This window comes from Chiloscyllium plagiosum, unplaced genomic scaffold (assembly GCF_037043375.1).
Source record: "Chiloscyllium plagiosum isolate Xiang-an unplaced genomic scaffold, Cpla_swu_hap1 HiC_scaffold_14, whole genome shotgun sequence".
In the NCBI taxonomy this organism is placed as follows: Eukaryota; Metazoa; Chordata; class Chondrichthyes; order Orectolobiformes; family Hemiscylliidae; genus Chiloscyllium; species Chiloscyllium plagiosum.
The window spans coordinates 39,917,621-39,934,989 of NW_028270152.1; the positions used below are offsets into that span (position 1 = coordinate 39,917,621).

Below are 17,369 nucleotides of genomic sequence, written 5' to 3' on the forward strand. Positions count from 1 at the left end.
GCTGGTCTAGGGATAGTCACCTTCAAGGAGAGTCCTTGCACATACACTCACAATAGGCAAACACTCAAGTGGCCAGTGACAAACACTGCCCTTCACATCAAAGGGCAGTGCTGTGTGATCAAAACAGTGAAGGGGAGGGTAGACTCCTCTGTTAATTTTTTTTTTTTAAATTTAACCCCCACACTACCACCTAAGTGCGGTAGTGCTTATTTTATCCCCAGCACCCATGGTGTGTGTGCGCAGGTGTGAGACACAGTGAAAGACACAAAGTGCACGAATCTTTATTCAATTTCCACCACCAGGAAGATAGGAAAACACCTGGGTGGCCAGTGACAAACACTGCCCTTCACATCAGAGGGCAGTGCTGTGTGATCAAAACAGTGAAGGGGAGGGTAGGGACTAAATCAAAATAGAATTGGAGGGAGAAATGATGCACTCCACTCCCTGCGGTGCCCACCTCTCCCTGAACAACTCCAGGGTGTTGGTGGACACCGCGTGCTCCTTCTCCAAGGACACCTGGGCCTTAACATAACCGCGGAACCACTCCTGTTTTTTTTTTTGATCTTTTTTTTTCTTTTTCTCTTTTTTTTTCTTTTTTATTTTAACCCCCACACTACCACCTAAGTGCGGTAGTGCTTATTTTATCCCCAGCACCCATGGTGCATGTGACCACTCCTGTTTATATCTGTCAGCCAGGACTCCCTAATTGGTCCAGCTTAACAACGCCAAACTACAATCTCATGGTCATTGAGGTCCATGTGACCCTCATTCAAGCCACCACATCCCTGTCCCTGCCCCTGCCCCAGGTCCGGGAATGTAGGCCTCTTCTTTCTCTCGTAGCTTCCCTGTCCCAAGGTCCAATTCCTCTGAATCTGACACGGGCAGCATGTACCAGACAATAGCCTGTCGCCTGCACCTGGAGCATCTCCAGAAAGTTTCCTCCTCCTCCTCAAGTAGCAACAGTATCAAGACTGCATCCATCTTAGACTCTGACGTTTCTTCAACTTTTGACAGAAGGGAGAAGTCACAGTTTCTGACAGCCTTTCTGGCTGTTCTAAGGGGCCAGGTGTTCTTTGCTTCTGCCCCATTTGCAAGTTTGTTCAGGAATGCCTTACCTGCCTGATCTTTGTATGGCATGGGACCTGACCTCACTTCGTACCCATGCAGAGCATTTTCCTGCTCCGTTACTGATGTTCCTGCTGCCCCAACCCCCCCCCCCCCCCTCAACCACCACCATCACCCCTACCCCCACCTTCTCCCCCAAGGGCCTGCAATATCATGTTTAACCCTTGTGCAGAGTCTTGCCACCATTGGTAACTGTGCTGGAGCTATCCCTGTAGTTACGTGAGGGGTGGTCCAATAGTCAAACAGGAACCGGGGCAGTTTGGTATCAAATGAAGCTGTAAGCTGTTTCTTTATGCCTGCTATATATGTTTAGACTGCCCCTTCTGCCGGACCATTGCTCTCTGAACATGCCAAATGCCATTCGACTTTAGGAAATACTCCAATTCCCTGTTGGTAAATGTCCCATTGTCTGTGACCAATACTTCCGGAGTCCGTGTATTGTGAACAATGCTGGCATCTTTTCAATTGTCAGTGACCTGGCAGTGACATTTACTCAGAACAATCACTGTTGCTCCCCTTAGTAATATGCCTTCCTCTATGGTGATCTGGTACCTCAATGAAAGATAGGCTCCTAATAATGGAAAATGGATCCACGAGCAGTCAGAAGGATTACTCATTGCTTTTCATCTGCCCCAATGTTATTGCGTATTCTTTATTAACTGGTCTTTGACGGCAGGATCCAACGAGTCAACCTTCCCAAATAAAGGCATGATACCAGAAATGTTTACGCCAATTCAAAGGCGAGCAAATTTTCTTCAGGAACGTACTGTTTTCTCTCATCGCCACTGAAATAACTACACAGAGGACGATATCCTGTCACCAAGTCACATGTGCATATGGACCACAACCGAACTGCTCAGAGTCAGTCTGAAAATGAGGACACTCTCTGACTCTCCTGTTTATATTCAGGACTCCCTGAATCGCTCAAGTTAGCCCCAATCAACGATCTCAAAGTTAATGAGATCCACCTGGCCCTTGTTCCAATCATGACAAAGATGGTACCCAAGAGATTGTGTTTCACCCTCAAAGCTAGTTAGTTGCAACTGACAGAACAGTTCCCACCACTGAACACACCAGATGGTCTCCTTCTTTAGAGACCGCAATTTCCCTTCCCACGTGGTTAAAGATGCCCTCCAACGCATCTCGTCTACATCCCGCACCTCTGCCCTCAGACCCCACCCCTCCAACCGTAACAAGGACAGAATGGCCCTGGTGCTCACCTTCCACCCTACCAACCTTCGCATAAACCAAATCATCCGCCGACATTTACGCCACCTCCAAATAGACCACACCAGCAGGGATATATTTCCCTCCCCACCCCTTTCCGCCTTCAGCAAAGACCGTTCCCTCCGTTACTACCTGGTCAGGTCCACGTCCCCCTACAACCCACCCTCCCATCCTGGCACTTTCCCCTTTCACCGCAGGAACTGTAAAGCCTGCACCCACACCACCTCCCTCACCTCTATCCAAGGCCCTAAAGGAGCCTTCCACATCCATCAAAGTTTTACTTGCACATCCACTAATATCATTTATTGTATCCGTTGCTCCCGATGCGGTCTCCTGTACATTGGGGAGACTGGGCACCTCCTAGCAGAGCGCTTTAGGGAACATCTCCGGGACACCCGCACCAATCAACCACACCGCCCCGTGGCCCAACATTTCAACTCCCCCTCCCACTCTGCCGAGGACATGGAGGTCCTGGGCCTCCTTCACCGCCACTCCCTCACCACCAGACGCCTGGAGGAAGAACGCCTCATCTTCCACCTTGGAACACTTCAACCCTAGGGCATCAATGTGGACTTCAACAGTTTCCTCATTTCCCCTTCCCCCACCTCATCCTCGTTCTAAACTTCCAGCTCAGCACTGTCCCCATGACTTGTCCGGACTTGTCCTACCTGCCTATCTCCTTTTCCACCTATCCACTCCACCCTCTCCTCCCTGACCTATCACCTTCATCCCCTCCCCCACTCACCCATTGTACTGTATGCTACTTTCTCCCCACCCTCCTCTAGCTTATCTCTCCACGCTCCAGGCTCACTTCCTTTATTCCTGATGAAGGACTTTTGCCCGAAACGTCGATTTCAAAGCTCCTTGGATGCTGCCTGAACTGCTGTGCTCTTCCAGCACTACTAATCCAGAATCCGGTTTCCAGCATCTGCAGTCATTGTTTTTATCATAGGAAGCTATGTCTATCCAAACATTTGGTTTTGGACCTTTCTTTTTTCTGATATACCATGATCTCCATCAATGCTTCAAGAGGCATCGGAAAACCTTGACACCACTTACTGATGGCGGTCAATTCTCGTTCCTACCCAAGAACACCCACCTGCAACATGTCAGCAATGACAGGTTTCAAAATGTAGACCTTTTCAAAAGGATCTTGTTTTTCATATTCCATTAGAAAATAGAGTAAGGTAGCTTTTATTTGTCATTTCTACTGTTATACAACTGAGACAGTAAAACAAGACAGTATTCCTCCAGTACCAAGGTTGCTACATTGACAGCACAAACTACACAATCGTACATGGCATAAAGTGCATAAGAAGTGCAAAACATGCAAGTTACAGTGTAACAGAAGAATGATGAATGACATTTTTCTAGCAGCAGTACGAAAGAAATTCAGATTATACTGTTAAGGAGCCTGATGGCTTGGGGGAAGAAACTGTTGCACAGTCTGGCCGTGAGAGACCGTATGCTCCAATATCATCTGCGAGATGGCAGGAGGGAGAAGAGGGGTGTATGGGGTCTTCCACAATTCTCTTTGCCTTCCGGATGCAGTGTGTGGAATAAATGTCTGTAATGGAGGGAAGAGAGACCCCGATGATCTTCTCAGCTGTCCTCACTATCTGTTGTAGGGTCTTGGGATCCGAGACGGTGCAATTCCCGAACCAGGCAATGATGCAGCAGTTCAGGGTACTCTCAATGAACCCTCTATAAAATGTGGTGAGGATGGATGGAGGGAGGTGGGCATTCCTCCGCCTGCACAGAAAATTGAGACACTGCTGGGCATTCTTGGCTGTGGAGCTGCTGTTGAGGGTCTGGGTGAGATTCTCTGCCAGGTGTACCCAAGAAATTTGATGCTGTTCACAATCTCAATGGGGGAACCATCACTGTCCAGTGGAGAATGGTCGTTCAGGGCCCTCCTGAATTATAAATCCACACATGACACCTCGCTTTGGGTGTCAAACCCACCCCATGTCAGTTATGTGTTTTGCGTTTGGGAAAATGCACTTTAGTACTGGTACTGATGCAGTATCTGGTATCAGGTGCCGGAAATTATCTGGACCCTGGTACCTGAGCCCAGATTCAAAATGCACCCCAATTTCTTTTGTTTTTACTTGTACACTTTAGTGTAAGGAAGAAGAAAAAAATGAACTTCTTGTGTATTTTAGTCATTTTTCACTCTATTACAAATGGAAAATCTGGTTACTTATGAGTCAATGTGCTTTAGAAACAAACCGAGAATATTGGAAAATCTCAGCAGGTCTGGCAACATCTGTGGAGAGAGAAACAGTTAAAGTTTTGAGTCCAGTATTACTCTCTTTTTCAGAACTGAAGATTCTCCAGCATTCTTTGTGTTTGTGTGATTTTAGCGTCTGAAAAATTTTGTTTTTATTCAACATGCTTTTAATCTTGGATGTTCTTTAAGATCTCTTTCAAGAATATAGTTTTCATTTTGAAACAAATTAACTCCTCATTGATCCTTTGTTCTCTAACCTCCATTTCCCAAGTGTGGTTTCACACAAGATTCGGACAAATGGGGCAATTTAGAATCATAGAGATGTACAGCATGGAAACAGACCCTTCGGTCCAACCTATCCACGCCAACCAGATATCCCAACCCAATCTAGTCCCACCTGCCAGCACCCGGCCCATATCCCTCCAAACCCTTCCTATTCATATACCCATCCAAAGGCCTCTTAAATGTTGCAATTGTACCAGCCTCCACCACATCCTCTGGCAGCTCATTCCATACACGTACCACCCTCTGCGTGAAAATGTTGCCCCTTAGGTCTCTCTTATATCTTTCCCCTCTCACCCTATACCTATACCCTCCAGTTCTGGACTCCCCAACCCCAGGGAAAAGACTTTGTCTATTTATCCTATTCATGCCCTTCATAATTTTGTAAACCTCTATACCAGTGGCACTCCACTGGTCACAGACTTCCAGTCTGAAAAACAACCCTCCACCAACACCCTCTGTCTTCTACCTTTGAGCCAGTTCTGTATCCAAATGGCTAGTTCTCCCTTTATTCCATGCAATCTAACCTTGCTAATCAGTCTCCCACGGGGAACCTTGTCGAATGCCTTACTGAAGTCCATATAGATCACATCTACTGCTCTGCCGTCATCAATCTTCTTTGTGACTTCTTTAAAAAACTCAATCAAGTTTGTGAGACATGATTTCCCACGCACAAAGCCATGCTGACTATCCCTAATCAGACCTTGCCTTTCCAAATATATGTACATCCTGTCCCTCAGGATTCCCTCCAACAACTTGCCCACCACTGAGGTCAGGCTCACCGGTCAGTAGTTCCCTGACTTGTCTTTACCGCCCTTCTTTAACAGTGACACCAAGTTTGCCAACCTCCAGTCTTCTGGCACCTTAGCTGTGACTATCGATGATACAAATATCTCAGCAAGTGGCCCAGCAATCACTTCTCTAGCTTCCCACAGAGCTCTCGGGTACACCTGATCAGGTCCTGAGGATTTATCCACCTTTAACCGTTTCAAGACATCCAGCACTTCCCCCTCTGTAATCTGAACATTTTGAAAGATGTTTACATTTTATATCTTCCATATCCTTTTTCACAGTAAATACTGATGCAAATACTCGTTTAGTATCTCTCCCACACAAAGGCCGCCTTACTGATCTTTGAGGGGCCCTATTCTCTCCCCTCGTTACCCTTTTGTCCTTAATGTATTTGTAAAACCCCTTTGGATTCTCCTTAATTCTATTTGCCAACGCTATCTCATGTCCCATTATTTTGCCCTCCTGGTTTCCCTCTTGAGTATCCACCTCCTTCCTTTATACTCTTCTATGGATTCACTCGATCTTTCCTGTCTATACCTGACACGTGCTTCCTTCTTTTTCTTAACCAAACCCTCAATTTCTTTAGTCATCCACATCCCCTATACCTACCAGCCTTCCCTTTCACCCTGACAGGAATATACTTTCTCTCGATTCTTCTTATCTCATTTCTGAAAACTTCCCATTTTCCAGCTGTCCCTTTACCTGCGAACATCTGTCTCCAATCAGCTTTTGAAAGTTCTTGCCTAATACTGTCAAAATTGGCCTTTCTCCTAACTTCAACTTTTAGATCTGGTCTATCCTTTTCCATCACTATTTTAAAACGAATAGAATTATGGTAGCTGGCCCCAAACTGCTCCCCACTGACACCTCAGTCACCTGCCCTGCCTTATTTCCCAAGAATAGGTCAAGTTTTGCACCCTCTCTAGTCGGTACATCCACATACTGAATCAGAAAATTGTCTTGTACACACTTAATAAATTCCTCTCCATCTAAACCTTTAATACTATGGCAGTCCCAGTCAATGTTTGGAAAGTTAAAATCCTCTACCATAACTACCCTATTATTCTTACGGATAGCTGAGGTCTCCTTTCAAGTTTGTTTCTCAATTTCCCTCTGACTACTAGGAGGTCTATAATACAATCCCAATAAGGTGATCATCCCTTTCTTATTTCTCAGTTCCACCCAAATAACTTGCCTGGATGTATTTCTGGGAATATCCTCCCTCAGCACAGCTATAATGCTATCCCTCATCAAAAATGCCAATCCCCCTCCTCTCTTGCCTCCCTTTCTATCTTTCCTGTAGCATTTGTATCCTGGAACGTTTAAGCTGCCAGTCTTGCCCATCTCTGAGCCGGGTTCTGGAAATCTTCACTGTTTTGTAATCTCACCTAGTACTTTGGAACAATTTTATTGAATAAATGTATATTTCAATTTTCTAGGTGGCTGCTAATTCTCCCAGTATGTACTCTCAGGAACTATTCCAGCTCTCTCAGTATTTACAGGTAAAGTCTGCTAATGCTGTAACTCTTTATTATTTTGGTAATACAATTCATTTATCTATGCTTGGTTAACAATACTTAATTGTATCGTCTTTTTCCTGTTGACTAAATGAACCATTTCTGATCAATTTGTTCACATATTGCACTTACAGAATTGTACTTCACAGTTCATTTATATTTTTAAATATGTAGCTAAGTTGTGTTAAATAGATAGTAAGGTGAGGAGCAGATTAGCAAACGTGACTGATGCTTTGGGTGGGGAGAGGGAAGGGGTGGTGATGTAGGCATAGAGTTGTACCGTCTACCTGTGTTCACCTGTGCCTACCTCACCATCCGCTCCACTCCCCACCCAAACTTCCCCCCACCTCTCTTTATCTGCAGCTCCCCTTACACTCACCCTCAGTCTTGAAGAAGGGTTACACCAGAACGTTGACTTCTCCACCATTAAACTAGACAGGGCAATTGTATTTATACAGGATGAATGAATAGCTGCAAATAGTAGCAAAACAAATGAAATCTGTGATGACCAGGAATTACAATCACAATGGAGGTAAATCTACTTTTTGATATTTCTTATTGATCATCAGCTGAAAATTATGAATCATGTATGAGATGGTTTTTGCAGCAAGTATTGCAGATTTCAGCATTTTTTAGGTATAATGGATTGACCAGAAAAATTAGTTGAGTGCCTTGCTTCTAACCATTCAGCTCTGGACATGGATGAATTTGAATGCTAGCTCATCATACAGTTATTTATTAAACTGCATTGATTTAGCATTGTCTGATCTACTGTTTTGATTTTCTGAATATCAGGAGGCCTTACATCGAGAACAGATGCTGGAGCAGAAGTTGGCCACCCTTCAACGGTTACTTGCCAACACTCAAGAGGCATCAGATAGTAGCTGGCAGGTACTCTGAACATTTAATTAGTTTAAACAATTCATTTTAAAAAGGAAAGAATGAGGCTTGTCATTTAACCATTGAGGAATTTTTGGTTTGGCAGAATAAAGACAGAGAAAATTCAGTTTGCCACAAAGACCTTTAAAGTGGCTGTGGTTATTAAGCATTGGTTGTACTTCCATGTTCTTGTGTAATATTTGAAGTTCTCAGCTCTCCAAAATAATGATTTTAAGCTCAGTGTTGTGACTCTGTTAGCTGAATGCCAAGGACTGTGTAGTGTGTTCTATTTGCTGGTAGACTTCAAGTATATTTTCAGTCAAACTATTACAATCTGTGTCTTAAGCCTCTAATAATAGTTGGTTAATTTTCAAAGTATTTCCAAGATTATTGCATATTCAAGGATAAATTAAATAGCTTTATTTGCATAAAACTTATTTTCCTTTGGAGACCAGTGTATGTTTGTTTGGAGATATTTTCTAATCAACCTGTTCAGAGATAGTATTACTGTCTTCCAGAGCAGGTGGGTCTTTAACCCAAGCCTCCTGGCCCAAAAGTAGTGACACTACTAATGCACCACAAGAGCCCCCTAACATTTATGTGTAAAACAGAAACTAATATGACCTGCACCTGCGGTAGCTTTTCCATACATATTGAATTCCAATCAATTTATTTTTCTCAGATTGGTTAAAAAAAATTGCACTATTGCAAGCAAAATGTTAGTTTTTGTGCTTTTAAAAATGACATTACTGTCGTGCATTCTTCTCATTTCCCTATGCTGTGTAGCCCTTCTCATGTTTGTCTAAAGTCTAAAAAGGTGCAGACTTGACCATATTTGGTGAACAATTGTCATAATTGTTCATTACAAATCTGACTAGACCACATCAGCTATTGCACTTGTCTCAAGTCAAGCATTCAGTCAGAGCCAAAGAAATCTTCAAATATTTCTATACTTTCCAGCTCTGCACGGTTGTCTTGGGGGTTCCCTAAGAATCTAGCTTTTATCCCCTTCCTTTTTTTCATCTGTAGCTGTGGGAACATTGACAATAGAAATAGGGTCAACTACCAACTTAACATTCTTTGTATACTAAATACATAATGTTAATGCAAGTTGTTGCTTTAAGTGCAAGCTGGATAATTTAATCGAAGACTTCACAAGAATCTTCAATCACATTTTTCCAAACTGAATATTTTTGGTTGTTTCTAGAAATTAATTGCTCCAGTAACATGAAATACATGGTAAACACACAATATTAAATAACAGTGTATCCTCCGTGTTATTGTAATTTGGAGAAACAGGGTTAATTCTCAATTAGTAGTAGGGATGATGTTAGTTGTAGATGCACTTTGAAAATTGTGCTGTCATGTAGAATGCCAATATTGGATGGTTAGCACTGCTGCCTCACAGTGCCAGGGACCCGGGTTCAATTCCACCTTTGGGTGACTCTCTGTGTGGAGTTTGCACGTTCTCCCCATGTGGGCATAGGTTTCCTCCGGACAGTCTGGTTTCCTCCTACAAAGATGTGTAGGTTAGGTGGATTGGTTATGCTAAATTGTCCATAGTGCCCAAGGATGTACAGCATAGATAGATTAGCAGTGGAAAATGCAGGATTACAGGAATGGGGTGGGATGCTATTCGGAAGGTCGATATGGACTCAATGGGCCGAACGGCCTGTTTCCGCACTGTAGGGATTCTATGAATCTTCGATTGCCTCCTTCAAAGCAAGGACAGGGGAAGCTGGAAATTTCCACAGCTCTAATTAACTGCCTGCAAGCTTCTTGAGAAATGTCTTGATGGACTGGGGAGTGCCAGACGACAAATCCGGAAAAGTGAATAATCCAATGCCCTTCGCTTCTGACAACCATGGCTTCGATGTGGGGAGCTTGTAAGTGATGTGCTGCTGAAGTAGAAGTATTGAGGTAAAACAGGGTAATTCACAGGGAGTAGGTCTAGTAACTTTTATTAATTCTTTGGACTCCTATCTAAACCATGAGATTGCTGACCATTTGATTCCTTCCTGCCTTCATGTTTCTGCAAAGGAAAGAAAAACCCTGTCACAGTTCCTGCCTGTTGTTGAGCATTGCCCTGAAAAGTCAGTTTCTGTAACTTCACACAGCTTAGTGCCACTAATTGGGCTCCTAGCTTTACTCAGTTAGGGGATCTGCAAACATAATTCCAGTATCATATTCCCTAAATTTAATCCCTGGTAAATCATTTTCATTCTATCTCTCCCCTTTTCGCTCTCTTCATCTCTTCTCCCTGCCCCTGCTGTCTCGATCTCCATTCTGTGCTGTCTCGTTATTAGTTTCTTGCTCCCTCATTATCCCTTTTCCCACTCCTTACCTTGCTCTCTCCATCTACGTGTTTCTTGTGTTCTTTCTTTCTGATAACTCATATTACATAATATTTTCTCTGTGGCTTCTTGTCTTGATGTAGGCTTTAATAGATGAAGACAGGTTGCTATCGAGGCTAGAAGTAATGGGAAACCAGTTACAAGCTTATTCAAAGGTAAGTAATCGCAAACTGTTTTTGCTTCACTGGTCTCAATAGAATTTTATCAGAAACATGTTTTCTTGAAATAGAGAAGATTAAGAGGGTTCTAAATATATTTTTTTTAAATATAAAAATTTTGCTGAGAGAAGGCTTTTTTGAAGCTTTATGTCTTGCAACATCAGGATAATTCACAACAACATCAATTCAAGGAAGAACCCATGCATGAGAGGAGTAGTGTTGATTGGTTGACACATAGACTTTGGTAGAGGCATTGCCATGGAGATCGTACAAATTGAAGTATTGTGGATACTGGAGACCTGTTTTTTTTTTCAAAAAAAACAAAGTACTGAAGAAACTCCTGTCTGGCAACACCTGTAGAGACACTAATAGTGTTAATGTTTTGAGAGTTAACTGCTGGGTTTCGTTTAAATTTTAAACTAGACATGATGAGGTTTAAACCAGGTTGACTCTGGTCAGGACATCACCCTAACAAATGAACCAGTGAATGGTTGACTCCTATTTTGTTGAGTTGAAACAGGCACAGTGTGTGTATACGTTCTTTCTGTCTGCGAAGAACAGGACTCTGTGTATTAATATATTTAGCTTCCAGTACCTGAAGGTGCATCATACTGCAAGCCCGACTGACAATTTGAATTGATTGTCAGTGTAATTCTTCGTACACTCAGGATTATCCAGTTAATGATGTCCAATTGCAGACTCCCACCTAATGTTGTATATTTTATATTGTGCATTTTGCAAGTGCAGATTAATTGAATACACTCAGTACCTAACTTGTTATAAGCAGTTTAAGGAATATGTCATTCTTTACAATCCACCAGGCATCACACTGATACTAAAATTCATTTACCATATCCCTCATTTTTGTGAAAAATATCTTTTTTGATTTGATGGAAGCGTCCTGTTAGTGGTGAACAGTATTGTTTTACTACTGTACAGTAGCATGAAACATCTGTTGCTGAAACATTAAGTCACTTTACCCTTAAATCTAATCATAGGGCCAAGAGTGCCTGCTGTAGGCCTTTCATGAATTTATTTGAAATTCAGCAAGTTATTGTATGATCAGCACAGCCGTTATCCTGCAAGATAGCTTTGACAGCCCTATTTCAGTATTGAGTTTGCGGGATGCACAAATGGCTCAGGCCCTATTTATGAGGTTGCTGATATGGCTAATCATATCGCGTGTGGAACTGCAAATATGTATTCTTAGCAGTAAACGTAAGCTTGTGGAAAGCTTCGGCCAATTTGTCGACCGGATCATCAAGGAAAGAAAGCTTATTTCACTGTTCCATTTCAAACGTGAATTTGGGTGCAGGATGCAGCCCATAAAGACATAAGAACATTCTGCTTGCAGCTATTGATTGAAGTATGATAAATGTATCATCTGTGTATTGGAAAGATTAGGACAAAGGCAGCTGTGTGGAGCTAGGCCACAGATCAGCCATGATCTCATGGAATGGCAGAACAGCCCCAAATGCCTGAATGGCTTACTCCTATTCCTATATGTGAGGCATGGCAAATTAGGTGTCATTGGATTGAAGACTTATTTCTCATGGAATCCAATAAACATGTTTGTGAATGCTGAACTCAGTGGGAATCCTGAGGTAACATTGTCTACTTGGGTTTACATGATTAGTTGAAACTGACCTCATCTGCTCGAGTTGCTGGGTTCAGAAATTCAATGAAAACTGATTCATGCATTGGTGGCAGATCGAGATCGCTATCATACGGTCAGATGAATTACTTCCCTGACTGTTACATTGGTAGATAGGCTTGTAATGTCAAATAAGCACATAGGCACTGCATTGTTGTCAATATTTACCATCTTTGCAAATATAAAAGCATCCTTCACAATATAAGTCGAAAACTTGCTCAGAACTAGTTGCAGCCAACGATTTAGCCAGCTCATATTTTACAGAAACAATCATAGAAAACATGGGGTGTAAAGAATTGTAACTTTGGTGTCTTATGAAGCCTATACAGATGTGGGTGGCTATAATGAATTGTGATTTCATATCCTTTCTTATTTCAATGGAAACTCACTGCCCTTACACAAGTCCAGGAAGTTTTTTTTTTAGCTTCCTTTCAAGTAATGCTTTGTTGAGCGGCAGGTCCAATAGATGCAAGTTTAGACATGTTAATAGTGCCATGCTTTTTGTTGACATTATCACGCTTAATGAGAATGACTACTCCAATCATTTGTTGGGATTACTGACATATATGTCTAGTTTGGCCCTGAGGCACCACAAAGCTGCCAGACAATCATATATGGCAAGTAAAATCATACAAGTTGTTTGCAATACCACAATATGCTTGTGTTAGAACAGATAAGTATGCCTTCAAGGATTCACAGTCTTCAGTACAAATTTTCTGAATAGTACTGTGTATGCAAAGGATTATGACAACTGATTTTGGATTGCCAGTCAATCTCTCAATGTCGTGAACTACACAGACATCAATTGAAATAATTTGAACACATGATTTCAATGGTTACCTATTGGTTAATACTTTGAACTTCTTCCTTTTTCGTTGGTACTTTCTTACACGTTTAGTCTATTTGAGACAATTAGCTTTTTTCATTTACCAAATTGCCTCAAATTTCACTTTCACACATACAAAATAAACGTACCTGGATTTCAAACGTGGCTGATATGACCTCATACTCCACAAGTTGTTAAAAACTAATTTTGTAGATAATCTTCATCTGAAGTATTGTTCATATTTATCATGAGTGAACTTTTGGAATGTTGTGTGCAATTCTGGTCTCCTTCCTATCAGAAGGATGTTGTGAAACTTGAAAGGGCTCAGAAAAAATATACAAGGATGTTGCCAGGGTTGGAGGGTTTGAGCTCGGAGAAGTTGAATAAGCTGTGGCTGTTTTCCCTGGAGTGTCGTAGGCTGAGGGGTGACCTTCTAGAGGTTTATGAAATCATGAGGGGCATGGATAGGCTAAATAGACTAAGTCTTTTCTCTGGGGTGAGGGAGTCCAGAACTAGAGGGCATAGATTTAGGGCGAGAGTGGAAAGATATAAAAGAGACCTAAGGGGCATCTTTTTCACACGGTAGTGTGTGTGTGGAATGGACTACCAGAGGAAGTGGTGGAGGCTAGTACAATTGCAACATTTAAAAGGCATCTGGACGGGTATATGAATAGGAAGGGTTTGGAGAAATATGGGCCAGGTTCTGGCAGGTGGGATGAGATTGGGTTGGGATATCTGGTCGGCATGGACAAGTTGGACCGAAGGGTCTGTTTCTGTGCTGTACATCTCTGACTGTAATTACTTAGAGCCATAGAGTCATACAGCATGGAAACATGCCTTTCTGTCCAAATGCATTTTTTTTTAAGCTGTGAATTATTAGTGTTCTCATTCTTTTACTTCTGTCGGAAGAACAGAAGATTGATTACCAGGAGAGATAAGAACGTAGTAGTAATGTGACAATGAATGCCCAAACTTGGAACATAAAGAGATAGCTGATCATTCAATTATTTCAAACAATCAATCATTATAAGAGTAGATTATATTTTGAAAAATAGCAATGTTTTGAGCCATTTGATCAGTTACACTTAGACAAACAAAGAATGCATCACCATCTGTGAAACAGTTATTTTGATAGTGAAGGCACTCCAGATCAATGATACAATTAAAGAAATTAGCATAGATTGAGAGGAGATTCTGAGTAATGTGGCTGGCTTAAAAGTATTTAAATCTCCAGGGCCAGATGAAATGTGTACCAGGTTGCTGAGTGAGGCAAAGGAGGAAAAAGCAGAGGTATTTGCAAAAAGTTCCAGTTCCTCTCTGGCCATTAGATTTACGCAAGAGGACTGGAAGACAGCCAATGTGCTGCTGTTCTAGAGGAGAGCAAGAAAACCAGACAACTATAGGCCAGCCAGTCTAACCTTGCTGCTGGGCAAACTATTGAAAGCAATTCTGAGCCACAAAATTTTATCTGCATTTGGAGAGAGAGGGATTAACCAAGGCATAAGGTATACTTGCCCTTTTTAGTTAAGGCAGGTTATGCTTAAACTGTATAAAATATTGGTTCGGCTACACTAGAGCATTGTGTGCTGTTTTGGAATCTACATTTTAGAAGAGATATGATTGCACTGGAAAGCGTGCAGAGAAGATTTACCAGGATGTTGCCTGGGCTGGAGAGCTTCATTATGAAGAGAGATTGAACAGACTGGAGTGTTTCCCTGAAAAGGACACAATGATTGAGATATAGAACATAGAACATTAGGGCACAGTACAGGCCCTTCGGCTGTCAGTGTTGCGCCAATGTGTGATACCAACCTGAAGCCCATCTAAAGGATAGTATTCCATTTTTATTCATATATTTATCCAATGACCATTTAAATGCCATAAAATTGACAAGTCTACTATTGTTGCAGGCAGGGCATTCCACAACCCTACTACTCTGAGTAAAGAAAATACCTCTGATATCTGTTCTATGTCTGTCACCCCTCAATTTAAAGCTATGTCCCCTCATGCTAGCCATTACTATCCGTGGGAAAAGGCTCTCACTGTCCACCCTATCTAACTTTCTGATTATTTTATATGTCTCAATTAAGCCACATCTCAACCTTCTGCTTTGTAACGAAAATAGCCTCCAGTCCCTCAGCCTTTCTTCGTAAGACCTTCACTCTATACCAGGCAACAGACTAGTAAATCTCTAAATCTTTTCCAAAGCTTCCACACCTTTCCTATAATGCGGTGATCAGAACTGTACTCAATACTTCATGCACAGCTGCACCAGAGTTTTGTACAGCTGAAACATGACTTAAAGTCATAGAGTCATAGAGATATACAGCACGGAAACAGACCCTTCAGTCCATGCTGACCAGATATCCCAATCCAATCTAGTCCCACCTGCCAGTACCAGGCCCATATCCCTCCTATTCATATACCCATCCAAATGCCTCTTAACTGTTGCAATTGTACCAGCCTCCACCACATCCTCTGGCAGCTTATTCCATACATGTACCACACCTTGTGTGAAAAGGTTGCCCTTTAGGTCTGTTTTATATCTTTCCGCCCTCACTCTAAACCTATGTCTTCTAGTTCTGGACTCCCTGACCCCAGGGAAAAGACTTTGTTTATTTATCCTATTCATGCCCCTCATAATTTTGTAAACCTCTATAAGGTCACCCCTCAGCCTCCGATGCTCCAGGGCAAACAGCCCCACCCTGTTCAACCTCTCCCGATAGCTCAAATCCTTCAATCCTGGCAACACCCTTGTAAATCTTTTCTGAACCCTTTCAAGTTTCACAACATCTTTCTGATAGGAAGGAGACCAGAATTGTACGCAGTATTTCAACAGTGGCCTAACCAAGGCCTGTCCAGCCGCATATTGATCTCCCAACTCCTGTACTCTGTTCTCTGACTGATAAAGGAAAGCATACCAAACACCACCTTCACTATCCTATCTACCTGTAACTGTACTTTCACGGAGCTATGAGCCTGCACTCCAAGATCTCTTTGTTTAACAACACTCCTTAGGACCTTACCATTAAGTGCATAAGATTTCCCAAAATGCAGCACCTCACATTTATCTGAATGAAACTCCATCTGCCATTTCTCAGTCTATTGGCCCATCTGGTCCAGATCCTGTTGTAATCTGAGGTAACCTTCTTTGCTGTCCACTACACCTCCAATTTTGGTGTCATCTGCAAACTTACTAATTCGCACTCAAATCATTTATATAAGTGATGAAAAGTAGAGGACCCAGCACCGTTCCTTGTGGCACTCCACTGGTCACAGACCTCCAGTTTGAAAAACAACCCTCCACCACAACCCTCTGTCGTCTACCTTTGAGCCAGTTCTGGATCCAAATGGCTAGTTCTCCTGTATTCCATGAGATCTAACCTTGCTGACCAGTCTCCCATGGGGAAAATGGTCTAACGCTTACTGAAGTCCATATAGACCACATCTACCACTCTGCCCTCAACAATCCTCTTTGTTACTTCTTCAAAAAACTCAATCAAGTTTGTGAGACATGATTTCCCACACACAAAACCATGTTGACTATCCCTAATCAGTCCTTGCCTTTCCAAATACATGTACATCCTATCCCTCAGGATTCCCTCCAACAACTTGCCCATCACCGACATCAGGCTCACTGGTCTGTAGTTCCTTGGCTTGTCCTTACCACCTTTCTTAAACAGTGGCACCACTTTAGCCAACCTCCAGTTTTCCGGCACCTCACCTGTGACTATTGATGATACAAATATCTCAGCTTCCCACAGAGTGCTAGGTTATACCTGATCAGGTCCTGGGGATTTATCCACCTTTATGCGTTTCAAAACATCCAGTACTTCCTCCTCAGTAATCTGAACATTTTTCAAGATGTCACCATCTATTTCCCTACATTTTATATCTTCCATATCCTTTTTCACAGTAAATACTGATGCAAAATACTCTTTTAGTATCTCTCCCATTTTCTGCGGCTCCACACAAAGGCCGCCTTGCTGATCTTTGAGGAGCCTGATTCTCTTCCTAGTTACCCTTTTGTCCTTAATGTATTTGTAAAAACCCTTTGGATTCTCCTTAATTCTATTTGCCAACGCTATCTCATGCCCCCTTTTTGCCCCCCTGATTTCCCTCTTGAGTATACTCCTACTGCCTTTATACTCATCTAAGGATTCATTCGATCTATCCTGCCTATACCTGACATATGCTTCCTTCTTTTTCTTAACCAAACCCTCAATTTCTTTAGTCATCCAGCATTTCCTATACCTACCAGCCTTCCCTTTCACCCTAACAGGAATATACTTTCTCTGGATTCTCATTATCTCGTTTCTGAA

General features: G+C 42.3%; 1 protein-coding gene across 22 annotated transcripts in view; it reads left to right on the plus strand.

Annotated features, from left to right (window-relative positions):
- Positions 1 to 17,369, plus strand: part of slmapa (sarcolemma associated protein a) — a 258,658-nt gene that overhangs the window by 92,379 nt on the left and 148,910 nt on the right. For all 22 annotated transcript variants that reach the window (XM_087994334.1, XM_087994332.1, XM_043708129.2 and 19 more), the window contains exons 5-7: positions 7,099 to 7,161; positions 7,972 to 8,067; positions 10,493 to 10,564. In XM_087994334.1, the coding sequence (XP_087850460.1) occupies positions 7,099 to 7,161; positions 7,972 to 8,067; positions 10,493 to 10,564 (231 nt within the window). The remainder of the gene's footprint in view (positions 1 to 7,098; positions 7,162 to 7,971; positions 8,068 to 10,492; positions 10,565 to 17,369) is intronic.